The sequence below is a fragment of the Euprymna scolopes genome, chromosome 9 (assembly GCF_053919585.1).
Source record: "Euprymna scolopes isolate OS-2025 chromosome 9, ASM5391958v1, whole genome shotgun sequence".
NCBI classification, from domain to species: Eukaryota; Metazoa; Mollusca; class Cephalopoda; order Sepiida; family Sepiolidae; genus Euprymna; species Euprymna scolopes.
Genome location: NC_136490.1, coordinates 78,217,689 through 78,244,325, shown reverse-complemented (window position 1 = coordinate 78,244,325; position 26,637 = coordinate 78,217,689). Strand labels below are relative to the sequence as shown.

The 26,637-nt window shown below is 40.7% G+C and overlaps 1 protein-coding gene across 7 annotated transcripts in view; it reads right to left on the bottom strand.

The window, feature by feature from the left end:
- The window catches only part of LOC145284719 (alanyl-tRNA editing protein Aarsd1-B-like), a 405,535-nt gene that overhangs the window by 357,321 nt on the left and 21,577 nt on the right, over positions 1-26,637 (bottom strand). For all 7 annotated transcript variants that reach the window (XR_013868868.1, XM_080133638.1, XM_080133636.1 and 4 more), the window contains exon 2: positions 9,935-10,063. Coding sequence is in view for 6 of the 7 variants with exons in the window: in XM_080133638.1 (XP_079989764.1) it covers positions 9,935-10,063 (129 nt within the window). In the remaining variant the exon portion in view is untranslated. The remainder of the gene's footprint in view (positions 1-9,934; positions 10,064-26,637) is intronic.

Here is a 26,637-nt window from a genome sequence, read left to right as displayed (position 1 = left end):
AGATGGTAGTGTCTTCAGCATAAATGATCTTAGAATATAACTTTGAAGATCATTGATATAGATCAGGAAGAGAATTGGGCCCAGGATAGAACCTTGAGGTATACCAGCATTAATACTGTGAGCTACTGATTTCTACCCATCAACTACTACTTTTATAAATCATTCAGAGAGTAATGATTTAATAATTGAGAAGACATTTTCAGTTATACCATAACTGGAGATCTTGTGGAGTATACCTTTATGCCATACCTTTGATATGTCAAGAGCAATTGCCCTAGAAACAAAGCCTCAGTTGAGAGATTCGCTAATCCTATGAGATATAACAGTCAGAATATCTGCTGTAGATCTAGCAGAATGGAAATCATATTGCATGTCACTAAGGAGTTTATTATTGCTGAGGTGGCTGACCACTTCTCTATTTAACACAGATTCAAGCAACTTACTCATGATGCACAGGAGACTGATTGGTCTGTATTAAGAGGAAAATGACCGATCACCTGAATTTTTAAATACGGGGCATATTGATAAGGTTTTCCAGCAATTCTCCTTAAAACAATGCTGAAACAGCTTTGTAAGTATGGGAGCTAGTTCTGATTTTTGATTAGTTTGGCAACATCATGAACAGATATTTGTATGTCGCATAGTGTGTTTTCAGACACAGGAAAAAATACAGGGGCTTGGCGACCCTGATTGCATACAGTAGAAATATCTGCAAAGTTCTTGACAATGAGTTTGGCTTTGTCTGATGCTGATGAAGTCAAGCCCATAGATGATGGTTGGGATAGAACACATGCTTCTGTTCAAGACCCTGTTTATTATTTGCCAAAAACCAAACTTCTGCTCAGCTACTTTGGACTTGACAGACTGAGCATACAACTCTATCATATTCTTTATCAATCTTTTTCAGTAGTTGCTGGCAGTCCTGAAGGTGGCTTTAGTCTCAGTACATCTATTTCATTGAAAGCAATGGAAAAAGTGATTTCTGTGCACAATGGCAGCAGCACATTCTAGAGAGAACCACGGCTGGCTATTAGGTTTTTGCTGGAATTATTTGGAGGGTATGAAGTGGTCTATACCGACAATTAACCATTCCATCAGGTTTGATACTTATAAAGGACACATTCATTTTAAACATGGGATGTAGAGGTATATCTGATATAAATGTATGGAAGCTATCCCAGTCAGCCGTATGATGGAGAGGTACATCTGAGAACTTATTACATTTTGTTTTTATCACAGTGGAGACAGAATGAAGGATGAACATAGCTCAGTGAAATTGTAAGAAAAAGGTCTAGGAGACTTGCATACTGACCATCAGTGTTGAGCACATGGGTGGGTTTTTGAAAAATCTCAGTTAGGTCATAAGTGATGGAGAAATCATGAAACAACTTCCCCTCATGATCTGTCTTGTTTGAGTGGGCTAACAATTCCATACTGCAAACATTGAAATCTCCACAGGTGTAAATGTTAGCTGAGGGATGAACAGATAAGATGTGGTAAATTTTCTGAGATGCATTTAGTAACTTCCCTGCTGTGTAGAGGGGAAATATGAACGCAGTGCTGTGAGCAAGTGCAATCCGGAAGCACATATAGGTCAATTTAGAGTCTTCTTTGGAGATGTCCATACCACATGGAAACCTATCTCTAATGTAGGCACATATTCCAGGCCTACGGCGATCTTGGGGGTCAGATTTTGATGTTAAGTTATAGTATCTTTTAATCACAGACTCATCTAAGGAAACAGTCGGTTCAATGCCAGTTTTGCTTAGGAAAAACAGGTCTCTTTTGGTCTCCTGTAACTGGATTTCAACTTCTGGAATATAGACCCTTGATGTTGGAGAAAGAGATCCGGTCTATGTTAGATATAATTTTTTCCTATAACATCTGATCTTGACCTTCAATTAATGTTTGAAGAGTGTGATCACATCCTGATCAGCAAAAGATTCACCCTTCAGTTCTCATTCATATGCGACATCCACACTGTTATGGCCAGCATGGCAAGAAACACCATCAGTTTCTCTCTTGTATTCTTTCTGGAGACTTTTCATGATGGAGTTTTGGGATTTGTGGAACAGGTTGATAAACTTCGTTTAACAAAGAAATATTTTTGTAGACCATAAGATAAAGCTGTAACATTAACCACTAATATGGCATCGAGAAACCCAACAAGAAGCTACTGCATGGTCCAGAATCCATTCACTAAATAGCAATACAGCAGCCCCTGTACTTTGCACCTGCTGATAGGATGGCCTCCTTAGTGGTTAAACCCAAAGTTTGGGTCATTGACTATCAGGAAGATAATGTCAGCCCAGTTAAAATGTTTAACTCCAGCACCCTTATTAGTGACATGGCTACAAGGATAGAAATAGAAAAAGAAAATTTCGGGCATCTCAAGCGACTGTTCACACAAAAGGACTGCCGACCTAAAATACAGCTTTTACTTCTCCCTTTGTCAGAAAAATCACTCACTTTAAACGAGGACTGAGGGACAAATTAGGAGAAGCAAGAGTAAGGGAAACTGCCAAGAACACATCCACAATGCATTGTCTACTCTCTTGGAGGCAGTTAAAGTGGCTGCAAACAATTTATCAGCCAGTAAAATTACAAATCTAACATCAAACGTTTAGAATAGGCTGCTAAGAATGATTGAAAAGAAATGAGCATTTGTGCAATGTGGCGAAAATTGTGGGAATGCAGGCTTACCTCTTAAACGGCCTCGGTGTGCGCTTTGCCGACGCAGCGTCATGATGCTGAAAAGGGTCCAAGATGGCGCTTGCGGCCTTAAATAATAATGCAGTCTCGCAGAATCTTGTGTGCTCTCACACATATATGCAAATTTGGAGGACTCTGTCTTTTATAAAAATAAGCCACTGGAGCAGATGGGACAGACGTGAAAATGAGTCCACAGAAAATACTGATGAACGACACTGCTGCAGTGAGCTGAGGTTTTGTGTACTCATTTTTTTCTTTGCAACAACAAGCTATTTCAGCGTACATTTTTATCATGGACAGATTCGACCTGAAGCTGATACCAGAGTTTGACGGATCACTGGCTGGTCCTTTGGTGGTTGAATGGCTGGAGAAGGCCGAGCACATTTGCTGGTTGTGCAAAATTAAGGATTCAGCTATGGTCATCCCATTGAGGCTCACTAAGGGGGCTTATGCCATGTACCAGCAGCTCGGGGATGAGGCGACAATGGAGCAGATAAAACAAGCGCTGTATGGAGCATTCGGTGCGAACCCTTTTGTTGCCTGGACGCAATTCTCTGAATGTCGGCTTGGGTCAGGGGAGACTGTGGACGTCTACCTGGCCGACCTGAAGAAGCTTGCTGCTCTCTTCGGCGGTGTAAGCAACCGAATATTGGCATGCGCATTTTTGTCTGGGCTCCCGGATGACGCCAGTCAGCTGTTGCGGGCGTTGTCGAAGCTCAATGAGCTTGGGTTGGAGGAGTTGCTGGCTAGAGCCTGAAACATCTTAAAGGACGATATGGAGCAGGTCTCGGCAGTGGTTGATGCACTGGAATTGCCTACAGAGAGCCCATGGTGCTACAAATGTGGCAGCCCCAACCACTTCGCCAGAGACTACAGAAGCAGTGCAAAGCACACCCCGGACTATCAAGCACAGAAACGAAGACGCTGTCACCGATGCGACAAGCCAGGACATGTAGCATGGAATTGCCAGGAAATGGGAAAAAGGAGGAAGCCGCGGTGCCAGCACCCTCCCCAAAGCAATACTGAACAAGACAGTGCGAGTTGATTGGTGTAGGCACTCAGCGCTGGTTGACACCGGATGCACCCAAACCCTTATACATAAGAAATGTTGCACCGCATGGATGAAACGGAAGGTCCCAGTATTAACCATTAGTGGAAGCTCGCTGGTGTGTTGTGAGATGAGCATTGTCCATATAAGCATGGGCGATGGCCCCTAGGTGGCTGCGAAGGCACTGGTGGTCGACAGGGAGCTTCTTCGATAGAACCTTCTTGGAATGGACACTATTACACAGCTGGGTGGAATTACAGTGGACAGCGCCGGTGATGTGAGGTTTTCCCAATGCAGGGAACAGGTCTACATGGCAATCACTCTTGATGAACCCGACTTCCATGCGGAATACAACAAGGGCACAAACGCGTGAACCGTGTCCTGGAAGTGGTCGGGCGACCAGCCACCAGTGTCCTTGCAGAATCGCCTGACGGAGTATCTCACTCCCATGTGGCTCAAGGGCAGTACAAAGCAGAACTCCAGGTTTGGATGGATAATGGCTGGAGAGGATGAGCTGGGGCCACCAAGGAGGCTGATCTCCCTGATAGCCGTCAAGAAGAGAATAAACAGAAGGTCCAACCTGTCATGAATTACCGGGAATTAAATAAACACGTCGATCTACACACGGCCAGGGCTGACGTCTGCACACATAAACTGAGGGAGTGGCGGTAGCAGGGGGCATACTCAGCAATCCTCGACCTGCGAAGAGCCTATCTGCAGATACGCGTCGAGAAATCGCTGTGGTCGTTCCGGTCGGTTGAGATCAAAGGACTCGCTATTGTTTGACCAGGCTGGGGTTCGGCCTGAACGTGGCCCCGAACATTATGACAGCGTGTCATAATGTTCGTCATCTACGTCGTCATATATTTTTCAGGCGGTGAAAAAACACTTTGAAAGCTTCGGGCTGTCGTGCAAGGAGCCAGAGCGCCTGCAAGATGGAGCGAAAGTTCTTGGCTTGCATGTGAGCGGCAGGCAGATGGACTCCGCTGGAGAAGAAGTGGATGAAATCCCAGAAATTCCATCCAACATCACGCATGGGAGCATTTTTTCCGTCTGCGGAAAACTGGTGGGACACTTCCCCGTGTGTGGGTGGCTCCGGGTGGCTGTGGCTGCCATAAAACAGTGTTCGACTTCCATGTCAACAGAATGGGATGATGAGGTGCGCAATCCAGCCCTGTGAAGCATGCTGGTGGAAGCTGTGGCCAGAGTGACCGAGGATGACCCCATGCGAGGGAGCTGGTGCATTAACGGGAGTGAGTTTGCAGTTTGGGTAGATGTCAGCTCACTCGCCCTTGGCGTTGCTCTGGCGGTTGACGGATTTATCGTAGAAGATGCCTGCTGGTTTTGGCCAGAAAATGACGCTGGGCACATAAACCTGGCTGAGCTTGATGCTACACTCAAAGGGGTAAATCTGGCACTTCAGTGGCAGGCCAAAGTGCTACACATCATCACAGACTCTATGTACGTGTATCAGTGGATAACCGATGCCTTGAGTAGGAAAGCACGGTTGACAATGAAAGCATCGGCCGAAATGCTAATACGGAGACGACTTGCTACTCTGACCGAGATCATCAAGGAATTCAACTTGATCGTAGATGTGACACTGGTGCAGTCCTGTCAGAATCGCGTGGATCGCCTGACCAGAGTGTCACGCCATTGGCTGGACCTGCCGAAAGAAGAGGACGAACTGGCACCTGTGAATTGCACCACGGTGGGGCGTCAGCTTAGCCCGGACCATGTTGCTGATGTCCATTGCCAAAGCAAGCACCCCGGTGTAAACCGAACCCTTTACTTCGCCTGGCTGGTCGACCCCTATGTGTCGAAGAGGAACATGAAATCTGTTGTGAGGAGCTGCAAAACCTGTCGGTCGATCAATTCAGCACCCGTCCGGTGGAAGAAGGGAAAACTGAGTGTGAGAGGAAATTGGAACAGGCTCGCAATGGATGTAACTCACCACAATGGCGGGCATTTTTTGACGCTCATCGATTACGGACTGTTTAGATTTGCATTGTGGTGGCCCCTTCGCCGGCAGGACTTGGCCGCTAGAGGACTACTATTCATTTTGCTTGATATGCACGTCTGTGCCATGTAAATAACACTCTTTTGTATTTCCTTCAGATATCCAATAAACCCTTGGTCATTGCGACACTCTAAAAAGTAAATTGTACTTATCTATGACCAAGAGTTTCTGGAAACCAGCAACCAGAAGATGCCACAAATCAGCTGCACAGCCCCGGATTGTGAAGTAACCTTTGACGCTAACCTGGCACCGGAAATCCTCATCCGTTTGATTGATATCCATGCCAACACGGCCCATCCCTCGTCCGCACCTGCCGCAGCTACAGCAGCACCAGCCAAGGCAGAGAAAGTCAAGCGACCCACGGTATCGGCTGCAGGTTCAAGTGCTGACTTCGCCTACTTTGAGCAGAGATGGGACGACTACAAAACCGCCTGCCACTTACACGGAACGGATCTAGTGTTTCAACTCCTCGAGTGCTGTGACGACCCCTTGAGGAAAGACCTCACAAGGGCGTTCGGATCTCTCGCACATTCTGACGAGACAACCGTCCTACAAAAAATAAAAACTCTCGCTGTACGAAAAGAGAATGTTGTGGTAGCAAGAGTTCAACTACAAAGCATGAAGCAGGACAGGGACGAACCGGTTCGTGCGTTCGCCACAAGGCTCAAAGGGCAGGCTGGTGTGTGTCAGTACCTGATGGGCTGTACAAACTGTGGGAGCCAAATTAGCTACAGTGACAGCGTGATCCAAGATTGTGTCATCCGGGGTATCTACGACGATGATATCCGACTGGACATATTGGGACAACCCAACTAGCAGAGCAATCGCTTGAGGAAACTGTCTCCCTCATCGAGGCCAAAGAAAGTGGGAAGCGCTCTGCTGGCCGCCTTCTCATAAACAGCAATGAGCCCACTACTGCTGCAGCTACCAGCTCATACAGGAGACAAGAGCGGAGTCGTCTACAGAATCGTGGATCAAATACTACCTCCAACCAGAACTCTACTCGTCAGTATAACCGACACCCTTCTCTAAGCAACCCACCCTGCGGTTACTGCGGACAATCTCACCAGATACCTACATCAAGAGCAGTCAGAATGAAAATTTGCCCGGCGTTGGGGACACTGTCCGAATCCAGAACCAAGTCGGGCCCTACCCAAACAAATGGGATAAGACTGGTATTGTGATAGAAGTTCGTCAGTTCCATCAATACGTGGTACGAGTTGATGGTTCCGGACATGTCACACTCAGAAACAGGCAGTTCCTCCGTCGATACACACCGGTAGCGGAGAGGGGCCCAATCATCTCGTCTCCTGGCCCCCTCTTATTGCACTACCCGAACCCAGCTGGTCCTGATTCCCAACATAAAACTACGCTAGCCCCGCAAGGCAAGCTAATTTCAGCTGGCTCATCTCCACAGCAAGCGACAACTCCTCGACCCACTCAGCCACATAATGAGAGTCATCTACCCCCGGGCTCTCCAGTGACATCACCGGATATCTCCACAGAACAGGGTACTACACCATCGAAGGAAACCCCCAAGAAACTCCCTCGGTCCTTGGCCAGGTTGCTCCCCCATAACAAGGCTGGTCGCCATGAACTTCAACCTCTGTGTCGTCAATGACGCGACCCGACCATGTGACTTTTCGAAGCAAAGTGTCTGTTACACCATGCTCCCATATTGAAAAGCGATTAGTTTTCCAAAGACTATAACCTCAGTTACTTTTTAGGCACATTTAAGTGCATTTTATCTCCACTCAGTCTTCGCCACTTACAGTACCAAAGACTTAGGGGGAGTAGAGGACTACTATTCATTTTGCTTGATATGCACGTCTGTGCCATGTAAATAACACTCTTTTGTATTTCCTTCAGATATCCAATAAACCCTTGGTCATTGCGACACTCTAAAAAGTAAATTGTACTTATCTAGCCGCCATTGTTCGCGACCTAGAAAGTGTCTTCCTCAAGCGTGGTCCCCCTTCTGAAATACTGACCGACAATGGCACCGCCTTTGTTACCGAGCAGTTCAAACAGTTCACAGGGTATATGTCTGCGATTTCAGTGCGCCCATGTGCCTAGCAGGAACAGAATTATTGAGAGAAACCACAAGACCGTCAAAACCATTGCAGCTAGGAAAGGGGTAGGTGCCTGAGGTGGTCTATTGGTATAATGTCACCCCTAAGGATGACATTTCACCCTCTACTGCGCCAGCCGAAGCACTGTACAGGTACCATGGAAACTAGCCCACTGCCCGAGCCGGAGGCGACGAGAGAGAGTATCAAAGAGGGGGATGTTATCTAGGTTAAGAACCACCGCAGTGTGCACCACACGCTACGGAACCGGGCGTGTTACTGAGGTGATCAGCCCGCAATCGGTGTGGGTTGACGGGGTGCTCCATCACATCAAGGATCGACATCACAAGCGCAGCCGCCACTTGGCGATGAGAGTGAGACTGGATCCAAGACCAGTGAACCATCATTCTGGATTACGCCGACTTTGTCGGACAGCGACCCTGAGATTAGTAGCCTTAGGTTCACCGACCCTGAAACCGAGGACGAAAGCACCCGAAAAAATGGCAACTGAATCCCTGTCCTCTCTGTGATGATGATATCAGGCGGGAGTGTGGCGAAAATTGTGTGAACGCAGGCTTACCTCTTAAACGGCCTTGGTGTGCACTTTGCCAACACAGCGTCATGATGCTGAAAAGAGTCCAAGATGGCGCCTGCAGCCTTACATAACAATGCAGTCTCGCAGAATCTCATGTGCTCTGGCACACATATGCAAATTTGGAGGACTCTGTCTTTCATAAAAACAGGCCATTGGAGCAGATGGGACAGAGGTGAAAACGAGTCTACAGAAAGTACTGACGGACGATGCTGCTGCAGTGAGCTGAGGTTTTGTGTACTCTTTTTTTCTTTGCAACAACATGCAATAAATTTTAGCAGGCTTTTATAATTTTTTTAATGTATCTTTTATTTTTAAAATGTTTTCATTCATATTTTTCCTGTAAGAAATTGATGAATTTGTTCTAAAATCTTGTCATACTATATTTTAGCATCAGTTTTACAAGGTATAATAATGTAAAAATATCAAACAGGTTACCATGAGACAGGGAGAAACGGATGGTGTTTCTTGCGATCCTGGCCATAGTGAGAATGGTGGTGTGGACGTTGTGTCTGAATGAAAATTGAAAGGTGAATCTTTTGCTGATCAGGATCTGATCCTGTTCTTCAAACACCAATTGAAGGTCAAGATAAGATGTGATAAGAAAAGATTGTATCACACAGCTTTTGAAAGAAGATAGATTAAAGTAACAAGCTTGGACACCAGACCCTTTAAGGTAAGCCTTTTAGTTTCTTAGCTAAGCAAGTGAATGCTTCCTCCTCCTCCTCCTCCCGATAGGAAACCTCCAAGATGCCCGCACCCTTTTTTCTTTTCACTTCTAGTCTCCCCCAAATTGCATTAATCTTGGAATGACATCACATACTTCCCAAACCTTATGTTTTTTCTGTTGTCATCTAGATTTCAGACTTATTTAGAAATCAACCTGCTTGTTTTTGGTTCCCATCAAGCCAAAAAACAGTGGGAGGTCTACCATTTAAAATGGTTTGGGGAGAGTCTTCCTAACATCTGTTTGTATTTTTTTGTTTTTTCTCCACTCCACATGAATGAAATTATTTTAATAAAAACAACCTATTTATTTATGTTCATATTTAATTTAAAAAATAAAATCGATTTGAGAATCTTTAGTAGGATTATTCCTGGAGTAAATGTATTATGATGATTGAAGATTCTAGCTAGAATAATGATAAGGTACAGTGACAAAGATAACCATGGACCCCCTCCTTCCCAACACTTTGAATGGCCTAGTATTGGAGTATTTTTCAGAAATAAATAAATTTTTCAAAATAAATAGTTGCAGATGAAATACTGACAGTCAAATTAGTCTGTTTTGTTAACATAGTAAAATTTTTACCAAACAAACAATAGTTTTCTCTATCACTACATATCTAAGTCAATGATATTGAGTAGAATCTAAATATCATCATAATAGGATTTAACATTAAAGACGCAAGTCTTTATACCAATTCATAACTTGCATATAATCTCTAAATGCAGTTTATGAAAAAAATAAAATAAAAAATGATATACTGTACCTGTCCTCCACCTTCAGGAAATAATATAGTGTCTTCCAAAATGACTTTGAATCCTTTACATTTCTTTTTCTTTCCATTTTCAACAGTTTCATGTATCGATGGAAAGCAAGCTTTCACTTTTGTATCAAACTTTAAAATATAAAATATGATATTAAATAAACATAATTGATTTAAAAGTACATGCATCAATTAAAAGCACCAAATTTATTAGTAACATTGTTTAAATATTATTTTAAATTACAACACACTTTTTATCTCCGAAATGCTATTTTTGCCTTGAAATAAGTCTTAGAATATACTTGATGCCCTCCAAATAAAAAGCTATTTTCATAAACTTATTCTAATGGCAGACAAATATAGCAATAAGTGTAGAGTTATTTTAATCCTAAAAATGTTGAAAATTTGTAAAATAAAACAAGTTTAAATGATTACTTTGTATGAAGAAAAACACAATGTAAAAAGATCTCATATGAAAACAATTTCTTATTCACTCCATCAAAATTTGAAACTGTAAAAAAATCAGTTGGAGGCCCTCGTTAACATTACAAAACATTTCAAATTTTATCAAAAATCAAATAATTATATATTATTATTATTTTTTTTTTTTTTGCATTTACAAAGATATAAAATATTTTTTTTTAATTCTCAAACAAATTCTTTTTCTTCATTTTAATTTCTAAGTAATTAGTTCAACTTAGACATTCATAATTAATAGACAAATTAAATAAATTTTGCCTTTTATCCCAAACTCACCAATTTCCCTGAATACAGGAAGGTTTTTTAAATAAAATAAAAATATGGAATTTTTAAATTATTTCATTTCAAATTATAATTTATACTTTTGCATAAATTTTTTTATAAAATTGAAAATATACTAATGACATTATCTTTATATTTGAAAAATAATGATACATTTTCAAATAAGATGCCCACATATGAAATTTTATTAGCAAAATTATTTAATAAAAACATTCTGAACTATTTTTTTAATTACTTGCATTTTACCTGACATAAGTATTATTTAATTTCTGGCAGTTAAAGTTAAGACATGTTTCAATTAATGCTTCATATAAATAAATTATATATATTTTAAAAAATTTTCTGAAAAATGTGATCACATTAGTTTTTTAAATTTATATTTTCACTATTTCTGTGAATAAAAATTAATTTCCTATTTAACAAAATAAGAATATTAGATATTTGTTTCATGTATTAGGAATTTACTAAAAATATTTTAAATAGTAATTTGACTATTAAAATATAAAAACAACTGTTTACTTCTGACAAAAATATGAATGTATTCCAAAATGATTTATATTAATATATTTTTTAAAAATACTGATATTAAACATGAATCTATCAGATGTGAATAAAAGATTGAGTAAAAAAAAAATGACATCCAGCTACCCATTCTAGTGCCCACTGATGTCGAACTACTTGCTTCAGCACCAATTAACATCTGGCCATCTGTACTAGTTCTCACTGACGCCCAGCTGCCCATACCAGTGCCCAATAATGCCCAGCCACCTGTTCCAATGCCAACTGATGTCAAACTACCTATTCCAGTGCCCACTGATATCTGGATACCTGCTCCAGTTCCACTGACATCTGGCTACTTGCTCCAGCACCCACTGACGTTCAACTACCCATTCCAATGCTCACTTACATCTGGCTACCTGCTTCAGCACCAATGTACATCCAGCTATTTGTACCAGTTCCCAATGATGCCTAACTACCCATACCAGTGCCCAGCAATGCTGAGCTACCTGCTCCAGTGCCCACTAACATCTGGCAACTTGTTCCAGTGCTCACTGACATCCAACTACTCATTCCGGTGCCCACTGACATCCAGCTACCTGCTCCAGCACCAAGTAAAATCCGGCTATCTGTGGTCGTGCCCACCGACGCCCAGCTACCCATACCTGATATGGACCCAAGGTTTGGGACCACTAAAAGAAAACATGGAAGAAAAGTTAGGTGTAAGAAAAATATATTAACGAAAGGTTACAGGGATAGGATAAAGAGTAAGTAGAGCTTACTATATGGTGGTGTGGAATATAGGAAGTTTTAAGCATTGCGTACTACTAGCACTCTTGCTGATTCTATGGTATTATGATGCTGCCCCTTGAGAGTGTTTTCTCTCATTATAATATAGTACTGGAATAGTTCATGATGCAGGTAAGTTTTTGTCTAACAACATTCCTCTTACAAGAGTTTTCCTTTTTTTGAAAAAATGTGTAAAAAAATAAAACTGTTAATACTTCTTCCGGATCTATGTCAAGTGGTTGCATAAATTCTCTTCCCGAGCATTGCACTTCTGGAGAAATTTGGGGCGGGCTAAGATCAAAGTGATTGAATATTATGTTGATTGGTTCTTCACAGTTATTTTGTGGTGATTCCTTGGATTCATTCAAATGGCATTTCCTGAGTTGGTTCATTTAGCGTTTGTGGGTGCTTTTCGGTCCCTGGACGATATAAACCAGTTCGCTAATTATTTGCTTAATGGTTCCTACTTCCCAAAATGTAATGTTGCTTTTGTGGGTTTTAAAAAGGACTTTATTGCAAGGCCAGAAATATTTTTTTATGAAGCGAGATGGTTTACTTGAACTTTGCTTGCCATGGAATTAGATTATCAAAGACAGATTTGACTTTTCTCACAAACATTGTTTCTGCAGGTGAGAATCCCATAGGTATGTTTGGATTAGGGGTTACCCTATACAAAAACTGTTGTAATGCTCTTTCCGTCGATGTACCTAGTGCCTTTTTTAAAGCTCTCTTTAGGGTGTGCAAAAAGTAATTGTAAAGGAGGACTTCTATGCCTTACTTGGGGCTGATTTTTGCTGATGACATTGCACAGTTGTCTGACAACCTCATTAGGGTCCAGGCACACCTATCTTGTCTTGAATCAGTAGCAATGTGGCTGACTTGGAGTGAGTTATCAATAAAGCAGATGATCTTCTTGTAGTCGGATAAAAGGAAAATAATGGAGGAAGCACTGGTGAATCATGACATAACGCTTAAGAAACTGTTGCAGAGATGTTGTGAATGTGGAATGTGATTGAACGCAGAAAAATGAATCTGCAACAAACATCTCCATCATTCTTGGAGTGCACAATAATCAGTGAGAGGTTAAATCTTGACCTGGAGAAAGTAAAAGCCATAAGAGATATGCACTACCCAAGACATAAAAGGGAGTGCAACGATTGGGAGGATTTGTGAATTATCTGGCAAAGTTTCTACCTCACATTTCTGACGTGATGGCTCCAATTCGAAATTTAACAAAAACACATGTGTCATGGACATGGTTACAAATCCATGAAGAGACTTTTGAAAAATAAAAAAATGGTGAGTGAAGCATCAGTATTGAGATACTATGACCACAAAAAACAGTTGGTCATTCAGTGTGATGCAAGTGAAAAAGACATGGAAACTGCATTGCTACAAGATCAACCTTTAACCTTTAGACTTGAGCACTAACAGACACAGAGACTAGATATGCATATCTGGTCTCTGTGTCTGTTAGTGCTCAAGTCTAAAGTCTGCGTACGGTTTCACCTTATACACTTGGTCAACAGTTTACATTGTTGACCAATCATAAGCCATTGGAAACAATAATGAAAAAAGAATTGGAGAAATGCCTAAAGCGATTGCAAAATGTGTTGATGTGGTTACAAGTTTACAATGTGATTGTTCTGTATCATCCTGACAAAAAGATGTTCCTTGCAGATACACTATGAGGGGCATATATACATGGAGTGAATAGCGAATATATAGATGACGACAATGTCAAGGAAACTGAATATATTCTTGTCACAGAGGGAAGGTTGCTGGAATTGCGCTCAGTCACAAAGGAAGACAGAAGCATGCAGATGTTGCAGCAGGTAATTGTGGTATGGTGGCCAGAAGACAAAGTACATCTTGACTCAGAGGTGATGCCATATTTTAATATACGGAATAAAATGACTACAAGACAGGTTAGTTTCCAGAGGAAACCGACTAGTGGTCCCAACTACCCAGCGGACTGTGTTGATAGAAAGATTGCATTCCACAAACCTAGGGTTGGAGGATGTTGCAGAAGAGCGAGAGAATGTTTGCAATGGCGAAATGACATCAAAGACTGTTTTAAAATGCCTCACATGCAGAAAACATGAGGTAGCCAATCCGGTCCATGAGATTCCCGAGAGACTCTGGGTAAAAGTAGAAGTAGATCTCCTCAAGTTTGCAGATAGGGATTCTCTTTGCAGAGTTGATTACATAATCAATTTCTGGAAAATGGATTATCTTTCAACTACACTGGCAAAGATGGTGATCACTAAACTTAAACACCATTTTGCATGACATGGAACACCAGATCAGGTAGTTACTTGTCGTGACTAACAGTCTTTCTTTTATTGCCCCTCATCTTTCCCTTTCTTTGGAGGGGACAACTTGTGACCCTTCACCGCTAACACCGTGGCTTGCCTTTTTCACTTTCCATGGGTTGACAGCCACAGGGTTTAGCTGCTACCGCTTCTACCTTCCTCTCCTCGACGTCAGACCTCCGCTGTAAGTTTTTTTCCTTTATTTAGTTTCCACATTGTCTAATTTCTTACTTTCTATTTCGTTAGTATTTTTGACTTATTCAATTTCGACATATTTTTAAGCATTTTCTGCTTTCCCCTTCCACACTAAATTTCACGCTAATTCTATTTTATTCTTTCTTTCTGTTTTCAGTTTTTACCGTCTTCATTTTCAATAAACCTGTTGATTTAATGGCAAACTGTCTTCAGAGTTTTGATTTTAGAGAAGTGTTTATACTTTCCGTCATAAGACTAGACACTCTAAACAATGGAGCACGTGGTTTTTACGAGACGGAACAGTAAAAAAGCGAAGTCAACCAAGTAGGATTGAAGCAAGCTTCAGAACTTTTTAACAAATCCAGCCAGTCTTACAAATTCCACTGGTTCAACTCATCCCACATCTCGTGGTCTTTGAGTAGAGCATTTGCCGCCGTCTCTTCAGCCGTTGCTGCTGGCCAAGCTAAAGCCAAGGCAGCCAAAACATGACTCCTCTTTGCAGAAAGAGAGTTAAAAATAAAAATGGAATTGGAGAAACTAAAGGAGACAGCTGCTGCTGTGGCTGAAACAGAGGCTCCGAAGGAAGCTGCCTAAATGAACAGTGCAGCTGAAAACTCGACTGTATCCCTAACCGACCAGATAAATCAACCGAAACGAGAGATGACTGAATCCCACCAACCTCTTCATGAAGAAATCTGTCAAGGACACCTCTACGGTCGGCTCAAATATGGAAACCAACTTCCCCCTGATAGGCCAGGGAGCTCAGACGGACATATCGAAACAGCTCCCACGATTAAAAATTATCACTCACCCACTTGACATCCTGAAGTAAACTATAATTTAATCGATGGAATGAGGGACGTTTGCCAGCACTCATCCGACCTAGTGAAGCTTTTCACTTGATGCAAGCTCCTCACTACTGGGTTAATTCAGTATAGGGATAAACCAGGAGACTACCGAGTGTGGAGATAGTTATACTGGCACATTATAAAGGAACTTGGTCTCACTCCTAATGAAGAGATGGACCTTCTGATAAAGTGGCAAGGAATCCAGCAGCTACGCTAAGAGAATAAGGGTGGTGCATATAAACAACCTGGCAAAAGGCTTGTCAAACATATGGGAATGACTCGAGGAGTGTTATGGTGCTCCTGAAGGCACTTCTCGAACATGTGGAAGATTTCCCAGGCTGACGAACTGAGACCTCTCGAAAGAGAGTATGGAGATTTGCTGGAGGAGCTCCAGTCAGCGAGAGAAGATGAGAACCTTTGCGGCCTAGCTGTCCTGGACACTGCCCAAGGACGCAAACCCTTGATAACCACAACTTCCTCACAACAGGAAAAATGGCAGTCCATTGGATCCAAATATAAAGACCAACACCAGGTTTCTTTCCCTCCCTTTTAAGACTTCGTGGAGTTCGTCAAGCAGCAGGCAAAAATCAGAAATGACCCGAGTTTCAAGACCAACTCAGTAGCAGGCCGACTCCTTATAAATGGAAACAGGACAAGAATGGTATCCGTAAATAGGACTGAGGTCTCCCCAACATCATCCGACTACAAACGTCAAAATGACCAAAATAACTTGGCTTGCTTCTGCCCACTACAGAGAGCTCCCCATTCTCTATTGGAATGCTGTGCCTTTCGTGAGAAGTCTTTGAAGGAGCAAGAAGCAGAGAATCTGTTTCAAATGCTGTCTGTCCATAGAACACAAGGCAAGACACTGCAGGACTGACATGACATGTGATGTGTGCAACAACTAGGAGCACAACACTGCCCTTCACCCAGGGCCACCACCTTGGACCACAATACAAGAAGCACGGCAGGGAGAAGAACCTCGATCCGCATACCAGGGTGCTATCACAGTGTACTCAGATTTGTGGTGGTGACCTTTCAGAAAGATCATGCTCTAAAATCAGCGTCGTCTATGTTCATCCAACAGGAAGGCCAGACAAGGCAAAAAGGATATACACCATCCTAGACAAACAGAGCAACAGGTCCCTAGTGCATTCAGACTTTTTTGAGAAATTTCAAGAGAACATATTCCTTGAAAACATGTACTGGAGCAGTGAAAATTACCGGAAGGAGGGCAAGCGGGTTTCAAGTGAGATCTGTTGACGGAGAAGTAAGCCTTCCACTCCCCAACCTCATTGAATGTGATGAAATACCAGACGACAGAGCTAACATTCCTACTCCTGAGACAGCTCTCCATCACCCATATCTAAAAATGAATAGCCCATCTCATCCCTTCCTTGGAACCAGAGACTCCAATAATGCTTCTGTTAGGTCGCGACATCATAAGGGTGCACAAGGTTCATAAGCAAATCAACGGTCTCCACGATACACCCTATGCACATAAATTGGACCTCGGTTGGGTTGTAGTGGGTAACATCTGTTTAGAAAGGACTCACAATCCTCCCATAATAAGCACCCTTCACACCTTTATCAGCGAAGGAGGACAACCCACACTTTTTGAGCCCTGCCCGAACACACTTCAAGTTAAGGAAGTCTATAAAGAAGATTTGAGTTATAAGTCTTCCCACGACAAAGAAGGACACTTGTGTCACAATGTTTTCCAACAGACCAAGGATGACGAAAAGGTAGCCCCTTCCATCGAGGATACTACTTTTCTCAACATCATGGAACAGTGAGTCAAAAGGGACAGCCACAATTGGGTTGCTTTCAAGACCCCAAGATGCCAATTTCCATAGAACAGGACACGAGCTGAAAGATGGCTTACTACGCTGATCCGCAACCTCAGAAAGAGACCCGATTCAGATACTGAAATTCGGCCATGGGTGTTCACGCTTCCTCCACAAAAAAGCGACTCAAATCCCAGCATTTTGAAGGGTTCTCTACCTGGTTATCTCTAAATTGAGCTTTAACCAACTTTATCCACATTGTCGATACCTTCCATCAAATGCGAGACCCAACAGAAGATGAGCGCACCAAGCGGCACCATTGCCAACGAGCACACACCGTTACAGAGCTCCTGCAGGCAAAGAACGTGGTAATCCAAGTCGTCCAGGAGGACATCTTTACTGAGGACTTAGCACGAATAAGAAACAAGAGAGAACCTTCCAAGGAGAGCCCCCTTAAAGACTTCAACCCTTTTTTGGACGACTGTGGCCTTCTGCGAGTTGGAGGACACTTAACCAGAGCAGAAATCCCTTCAGATGAAAAGCACCCCATCATCATTCCTGGGAAATAGTAGGGTTGCTGCTTGTGCAACACTACCATGCACAGATTAAACACCAAGGGCGCCCTTTTACTGAGGGGACCATTCACGCAGCTGGATTTTGGATTGTTGGTGGCAGGAGGTGCATGAGTAAATCCATCAACCATTGCGTTATGTGCCGAAAACTGCGGGGCACTACCCAAACCCAGAAGATGGCCGACCTTCCTGCTGATCGCCTCCTGATCAACCCACCTTTTACTAGCATCAGCCTAGACGTTTTTCGCCCCTGGACAATTTCCGCATGCCGAACAAGGGGTGGCTTTGTCAACAGCAAACATTGGGCAGTGATATTCACATGCATGGGTTCCAGAGGTGTCCACATCAAAGTGATTGAATCATTAGACATCTCAAGTTTCATAAATGCCTTCAGGCGTTTTTTCTCTATCAGGGGACCAGCTAAGAACATAAGCTCTGATCACGGTACCAACTTCATAGGAGCCTGCAGGGAGCTAGGTATAAAATCCAACCTAGAGTTTAACACCATCCAAAGGTTTTTGGGGGAGCAAGGCTGCACCTAGTTGTTCACCCTCCCCCCATGCTCTCCACATGGAAGGGGCTTGAGAAAGGATTATCAGCATGACAAAGAAAATCTTGGACTCCATATTGCTGGAACACAAACAGAGGTTGACTCATGAACTGCCTATTACCTCTTAGCAGAGGTTACCTCTATTAGCAATGCCAGACCTCTCCTAGAGGTATCTACAGATCCAAATGACCTCTGCATAATCACTCCTGCCACCCTCCTAACTCAAAAATCAGGAGAACATTTCATCCATGGAGTTGAATTTGGGCCAAGAGATATCATAAAAAGCCAGTGGAAATACATTCAACACCTGGCAGAGACATTCTGGGGAAAATGGCGGAAAGCCTACATAGCTTCACTCCAAACACGGACAAAATTGACTTCAAAGGAATGTAATCCTAAGGAAGGGGACATAGTGCAGTTGAAAGACAGACAGAAAGAGGTTTATGGCTCTTAGGGCTTGTCACTCATGTTTTCCCTAGTGCAGACGTCAGGAAGGTGGAGGTAGTGCAGACGTCAGAAAGGTGGAGGTCAAGATGTCCAGGAAAGACGGTACTAGGAACCTACTGAGACCCATTACAGAAATTGTCCTTCTCATACTCTAACATTGATCACAGTCAGACTCGTACCATTATGGGCCTTCCTCATCACAGCTTCAGTGATGTGTCGAACGCCAGGCAGGGAATGTTGTGACTAACAGTCTTTCTTTTATTGCCCCTCATCTTTCCCTTTCTTTGAAGGGGACAACTTGTGACCCTTCACCGCTAACACCGGGGCTTGCCTTTTTCACTTTCCATGGGTTGACGGCCACAAGGGTTTAGCTGCTACCGCCTCTACCTTCCTCTCCTCGATGCCAGACCTTCACTGTAAGTTTTTCCTTTATTTAGTTTCCACATTGGGACTTTGACTAATTTCTTACTTTCTATTTCGTTAGTATTTTGGACTTATTCAATTTCGACGTATTTTTAAGCATTTTCTGCTTTCCCCTTCTATAATAAATTTCACGCTAATTCTATTTTATTCTTTCTTTCTGTTTTCAGTTTTTATCTTCTTCATTTTCAATAAACCTGTTGATTTAATGACAAACTGTCTTCAGAGTTTTGATTTTGGAGAAGTGTTTATACTTTCCGTCGTAAGACTTAAAACACTCTAGACAATGGAGCACGTGGTCTTTACGGAATGAAACATTACTGATAATGGACCCCAGTTCAGTAGGCAGGAATTTTCAACCTTTGCAAGAAAATGGTGTTTTATACATACACCTATCAGTCCTTACAAAAGCAAGGCAAATGGAAAAGTAGAATCTGCAGTAAAGATGACAAAGAACCTCTTCCAGAAAGCAATGGATGATAAAGCTGATCCATACCTAGCGATGCTGGATCACAAGAATACGCCAGCTAAAGATCTGTTATCATTAGCACAGAAATTGATATCCAGAAGAACAAAAACACTTCTTCCAATCAGAGAGAATCTAGTCAAACCAGAATTACCCAAAAATGTAAACAAGATGATTAAGTGGAAGAGTAGGAAGAAAGAACAGTACTTCAATCACAAAGTAAAACCACTCCAACCTTTGCACCCCAGAGATATGGTACAAATGAAACCAAACAAAAAGTCAGAAAAAGTGAAAGAAAGCCATTGTATGATTGGATGAGAGGTCATACCATGTCAATGTTAATGGAGAGCTGTATTGATGGAATAGAGTAAATTTGAAAAAAAAAAAAAAAACAACAGAAGAACACCCATCACCATCACAGAGTCATACCAATTGCATAGTGAGGTACCTGTGAATGTGGGACCAGATACAGAAGAGATGTGTGCCCCCCTCCCCAGACATCTCAACAGCAAAATGATGATAGAGAAAAACTGAGCCCAACACTATCTCCGTTAAAAGCAAACCCAGAAAGAGTGAGGAGGACACAGTCAGGAAAACTAGTAAGAAATCTAGCTAGGTTCAAGGACAATACATTGTGAATTGAATCTGAAGTGAAAAGGGCAGAGTAATCTCTGTTGGGCAAGAGGGTAGTCAAGCCCAATGAATGTCTAGGTCAGTATTTTATTTTGGTCTGTTGCCTTTTATTAGATCTTTAATTAATTTTTTTGTTTTTCAGAAAAATGAAAATGTTGCATGAGGAACTAATTAAGATTTACACACCTCATTGTAGTTTGTTGCCCTAAATAAATAAGCAATGATCCAACAGATGTTAATTGTATTTCATCGATTACCATCCACATATGAATAATAATGAAACAGTGCTAACTTGAGAAAATTCAAAACTAGTTCAACAAAAGAAAATTTGGACATATACAAAAGCAGCAGAGCAAAAGCATGGAAAAGCTCGTCAGATCCACTTGTAGAGATATGATCTAGGCTATCAGCAGCAGTTTCGTCTAGTTTTCAGTTTGCTGTCTAACATGGTGTATTCTTGCATTTTACAAAATTTCCCGGGAAATTATCAAAAAGGCCCCAAAGTATATATATTTTCTTATCCTAAATTTTCTCAACTTGGATACGTGTCATTAGAAGGGAAAATTTTATTCCAGCCAAATATAGTAAAGTAAGTGATGTTATTTGTTAATAATTAAACATGTATTTAATTAGAACTGTATTCAAGTACTTTCATACCTTTTGATAACATTGTTAATATAAATTAAAGAAACAATACAATTTATTGCTAATACAGCAACTATTAAGTTGATATCTTTAACTGTTTATTTTCTTATAAGGCTAAAAAGTCTATCAGGAAGGTTGAAAATTTAATTTTGTTTCAGGTTTTAAAATCATAAACAAATAATTTTTACATGAGAATAATTGTCAAAATTTTTTTTTAATCTATAAATATAAAAGAGAAAATGTGTGTATGTATGTATGTTTGTATGTGTGTCCGCTAAAAACTTTCGACAGACACAACGAAAATTCACAAACTCAGTATCAAACTATGTAAACAAAAACGGTTCTCTCGTGACGATGGCCGGTTCTACACATGCGTCAGATGACGTCATGACCTGATTTATTTTAAATACTTGAAGAACTGACTAAATTTCATGTACGTCGCGTTAGCTCAGTTGGCTAGCGCGTTGGTTCGTTATCTAAATGTTTTGGGTTCGAATCGTGGTGTGAGATGTCTTTTTCTTTTTCGCTTTTTTAAATTTAAATATTGAACCAGTGTTATTTAAGCCATTTTTCTCGTAACGTTTGTTTTTCTGTTTTTTTTTTACTTCGCTTATCCACCCCCGACCACACACCCGGGTACCCACCGAATTTTTAAATTTTAATATCGAAATAGGCTTCTTTAAGCCATTTTTCACGTGTTCGTTTTTCTGTTTTCTTTTTTTTTTTATTTTTACATTTAACATCGTTCCTTTGCCTTACGTTAGTTTTTTTTGTGTTTTTTCTCAATGTTTTGATTACCCCCCCCCCCGCTGAAGTTTTACCGTACGTTTTTATGTTTTCTTTTTTCACTTCGCTTATAACAAACAAACCTGGTCATTGACCTCAGTTGCTGAATAGCTATTGCTTGCATCGTCATAACGCTCTACGACTTCCGTGCGCACACCTGTCAATTTGGTTCTTACTTAAATAAATTCAAACATCTTTCAGTAACTCATTCTGGCTGGCTTCGGGCTCCCCTCCCCAGTTTCTTTTTTTATTTAACAGCACACACACCTCCAAACACCTGGGTAACGCCGGGTACCCCCGCTTGTCTATATATATAAAAGCGAAAATGTGTGTTTGTATGTCTGGCAAAAACTTTTGACACAGGTCATGGATTTTCGCCAGATAGATATCATTTTAAAGTTCTAACCATCGTCCGACAAATATTGAAAAATTGGCCAAAAACCTTAATTCGTTCACCCTAAAATCATCAGTTTTCTACAGGGAGGGTGTAGCAAAACCGTCCTCTGATGACAAGTTCACTTCTACGCATGCGCGAATGACGTCAGAACATGATTTAGTTTAAATATTAAAAAACCCAATCCAATTTCGTCAACGTCGTTTTAGCTCCGTTGCTTAGAGGCAGTGTCATTATCGAAAGGTTGTAAGTTCGAATCGTGGTGTGAGATATCTTTTTTGTTTTTTTTCATTTTTTAAATTTTAATATTGAAACAGGGTTATTTAAGCCATTTTTCACGTTCTATGTTTTTTCTTGTTTTTATTTTTCAGATTTTTTAAAGAAGTTTTAACGTTCGTTTTTTTCTTTTCTTTTTCCATCACATTCGCGTTTTCTTTTTTGTTTTCGTTTTTCTGATTTTTACATTTAACATCGTTTGTTTGCCTTACGTTAATTTTTTTTGTGTTTTTTCGATTTTTTAAAAGTTTTAACATATTTAATATTTAAAAATATTTACTTCGCTTATTCTTATGTTTTGACCCCCCCCCCCGCTTGAGCACACACACACACACCTCTAAACACCTGGGCAACGCCGGGTACCCCCCGCTAGTAATAAATAAAACCTTTCATTAAGTATGTCCAAATATTTGAAAGTTCTATATTTTTTTCTAAAGTCGGTTTGAAAATTATGAACCATGTGGCTATTAATGAAATTAGCCGTGACTGACCGTTATATAATAAAATTGATTGTTTCTTTTTAGAATTATAAACAAATAATTTTTACATGAGAATAATTGTCAAAATGTTCTTTTCAATCTATATATATATAAAAGCGAAAATGTGTGTTAGTATGTCCACAAAACGCATTTTTCCAGGGGGTGCTTGGTCAACTCACTCCTTCTTAAAACTTTTTATATACTTTCTAAATCATAATATCTACGACTTAAGAACGGGGGTCGTGTGTGTTTAATTTGCCTGACTTTTACGCCCTATTTTCGAGATTTTTTTTGATCGGCGCGTCTTCGTTACGCTTTTCAGTATAAAAAAGCGAATGATGGGGCGGGGGAAACAGAAACTGGCTTGCAGCACAAATTGCGTGATGTGTGACCTTAATAAGGTTAAACATCACACGACTTAACTTTCTCGCACCTGTCAATTTCACTTTATAAACGTTCAATTAAGACAGCTTTCACTTCCTCTCCCCTCGTGGCTGAGATGGGTAGGTGTCATGGTTTTTTTCCCTTTCGTTTCCAACTTCGCATTAAGGCTTCGGGTTCGAGCCTACCTTCGTACTAAAACTTTTTTTTTTCTTTTACACCTCCAAACACCCGGCCAACGTCTTTTTTTTTTTTTAAACAGGATTGTTTTGATCTACCCTCCCCCAACACACACACCTCTAAACACCCGGGCAACGTCGGGTACCCCTGCTAGTAATAAATAAAACCTTTCATTGAGTATGTCCAAAATATTTTAAAGTTCTATATTTTTTTCTAAAGTTGGTTTAAAAATTATTCACCACGCGGCTATTAATGAAATTAGCCATGACTGAGCGTTATATATCAAAATTCATTGTTTCTTTTTAGAATTATAAACAAATAATTTTTACATGAGAATATTTGTCAAAAATATATATTTTTTAATTTATTTACTTGCCTCGCCATGAGAGCACAGTTAGACACAAGGTCGGTTTTTAATGCGGGAAAATTTAGCTCCCCAAAAAGGGGTACTCTGGATAGGAACAGAAATAAAATAAAAATTGTCTCGGTCATGAAGGATTTCTCCTCCACTGACTGAGGACAGAGAAATGAATTGTAGCATCAGAACAGATACTACACTGTGATTATTATTATTGTAAATGTTTAGATTTTAGCAATAGTTTACATTATGGTATGAATTTTTTCTTTAATTATGTTTTTAGGTATGTTAACATCATTTTCGGCCTGAGGATGTAATAAAGGAAAAGTCAAGATTCGATGATAAAACATTGTGAAATAAACACGCAAGGTGAAAACCGAATAATCTCTAAAGTTAAAAAAAATAACATTCAACCCATGTGATTTTTCTCTAGATTAAATTAAAAAATATTTCTGCACTAGTAACTTTTATTATTTGTTTGTATTTAAATTATTTGTTTGATTTCAATTTTTTGTATTTTATCGTTTGTTTTCATTCTTAAAATTATTTATCGTTGGTGTTTTTTAATTCTTTGTTTCCTAACTTCATAATTCAGTTTTATCAGTATTAAATTGTATATTTCATTAAAATTACTTAATTTTACATAGATAATATCTATATTTCATATTGAATAAAGTTCAGTTTCAGTATTAATCGAACTGCGTTCCTTTTTCTTTTTAAAAATGTTTTATTGCTCTTTTTCAAATGGCCCTCATATAGTACTGACAGTCTGACAAATCTTACCTTCATTGCCTGCATGCATTTTTCAGTTAACAGGCCTTCTTCTTACTCTCGGTGGCCGTGGCTATATGCTCAGTCCATTAAATCCAAAGTAGCTGAGCAGCAGCTTGGTTCCCACCAGTTTTGGCAAATAACAAATAGGATCCTGAACAGAAGCGTGCGTTCTATCCCAACTATCATCAATGGACCTGAGGTCATCTCATCAGCATCAGACAAAGCCAAACTATTTACCAAAAACTTTGCAGCTAATTCTACCCTATGCGATGAAGGCCATCAACTCCCCGTATTTCCCCCTATAACAGACAACACGCAACATACAAATATCTGTGCGTGAAAACGCGTAAAGAACCTTGATTCCAGTAAAGCAACTGGCCCTGATGGCATTTCAATTATAGTGTTGAAAAAGCTTCAACAAGAACTTGCTCCGATACTTACAAAACTGTTTAAGCATTGTTTTAAGGAGAATTGCTTCCCAACACCCTGGAAAACCTCATCAATATGCCCTGTATTTAAGAATTCAGGTGACAGGTCATCTCCTTCTCAGTACAGACCAATAACGCTCCTGTGTGTCATGAGTAAGTTGCTGGAATCCATATTAAATAAAGAAGTAGTCAACCACCTCAGCAGAAATAACCTTCTTAGTGACATGCAATATGGTTTCTGTTCTGCTAGATCTACAGCAGATGTGCTAACGGTTATATCTCATAGGATTAGTGAATCTCTCAATGGAGGCTTCCTTTCTAGGGCAATTGTTCTTGATATATCAAAGGCCTTTGATAAGGTATGACATAAAGGCCTACTTCACAAGATTTCCAGCTACAATATAACTGGAAATGTTTTCTCAATTATTAAATAATTTCTCTCTGATAGGCTCATAAGAGTAGTGGTTGATGGGCAGAAATCAGAAGTCCACAGTATTAATGTTGGTGTCCCTCAAGGGTTTATCCTGGGCCCAAATCTCTTTCTGATCTACATCAATGATCTCCCAAAACACATACTTAAATCATTTGTTGACATCTATGCTGATGACACGACCATCTATGGCAACACATCAAAGGGCATAAATGACAAAGTTCTCTCTAATACTCTCTCCTCTGATCTTGAATGCGTGGTACAATAGGGGAATAGGTGGCTGGTTACTTTTAATGCATCTAAAACCAAGCTTCTATCTTTACATCATCAACGCTCTGATCCCCATCTGACATCAACTGAAATGAATGGCTCTCGTCTTGGAGAGGCTCCATGTTTTAACAAGCTTCTGTGATTGACCTTTACTCCTGATCTGAAATGGAACAGGTACATCAAATCTGTTGCCAAGGTTGCTGGAAAAATGGTGGAATCTTTCTACTGCTCCAGTAGATATATCACTGCTGATGCAATTCTCTATCTATATAAAAGCCAAGTACGTCCAACGATGGAGTACTGCTGCCATATTTGGGCAGGAGCTGCTAAATTACCCTATCCTGCCTTGACAGAGTACAAAATAGACTTTGTAGCCTAGTGGGGGATGCCCTTTTCTCTTCCCTGCAACCTCTCTCCCACAGAAGGGACGTTGTGAGCCTGCCGTTGTTTTATCGTTATTTCCATGGCAAGTGCTCATCTGAGCGCCAATCTCTAGTCCCCCCTCGCCAATCTTTCACGAAAAACACCCGTCTAGCTGAAATCACTGTCAGTAATTTTTCCCACTCTTTATCTGTGCCTAAATCAAAACGTAGATTCCATGAAAAAAAGCTTCTTTCTTAGAAGTGCACGCCCGTGGAACTCTCTTCCGTTTGGCTGTTTCCCACCTGACTACAACTTGGATGTTTTCAAGTCCAATATAAACAAATTCCTGTTGAACCACCCCCTTAAGTAAGATACTTTATCAGATCTCCATTACTAGTGATTACTTCAATATTATCCCATTGATTACTGTACACACAATAACCCTTATCCCCGAGTGGCTTCCGGGCCTTGTAAGTGGTGACTTCCTTGTAAAGGAAAAAAAAATGCATTTTGTAAATTTTTACCTTGTTTCCACCTTAACATTTTTCTTTAAAATGACTACCTTTAAAGGTTTTCGAGTATACTGAAAACAAATATCGCATTTAAATTTTCCGCAAATAAGTAGCTTTCCGAATATTAAGCAATGTCATTTCTTATGTT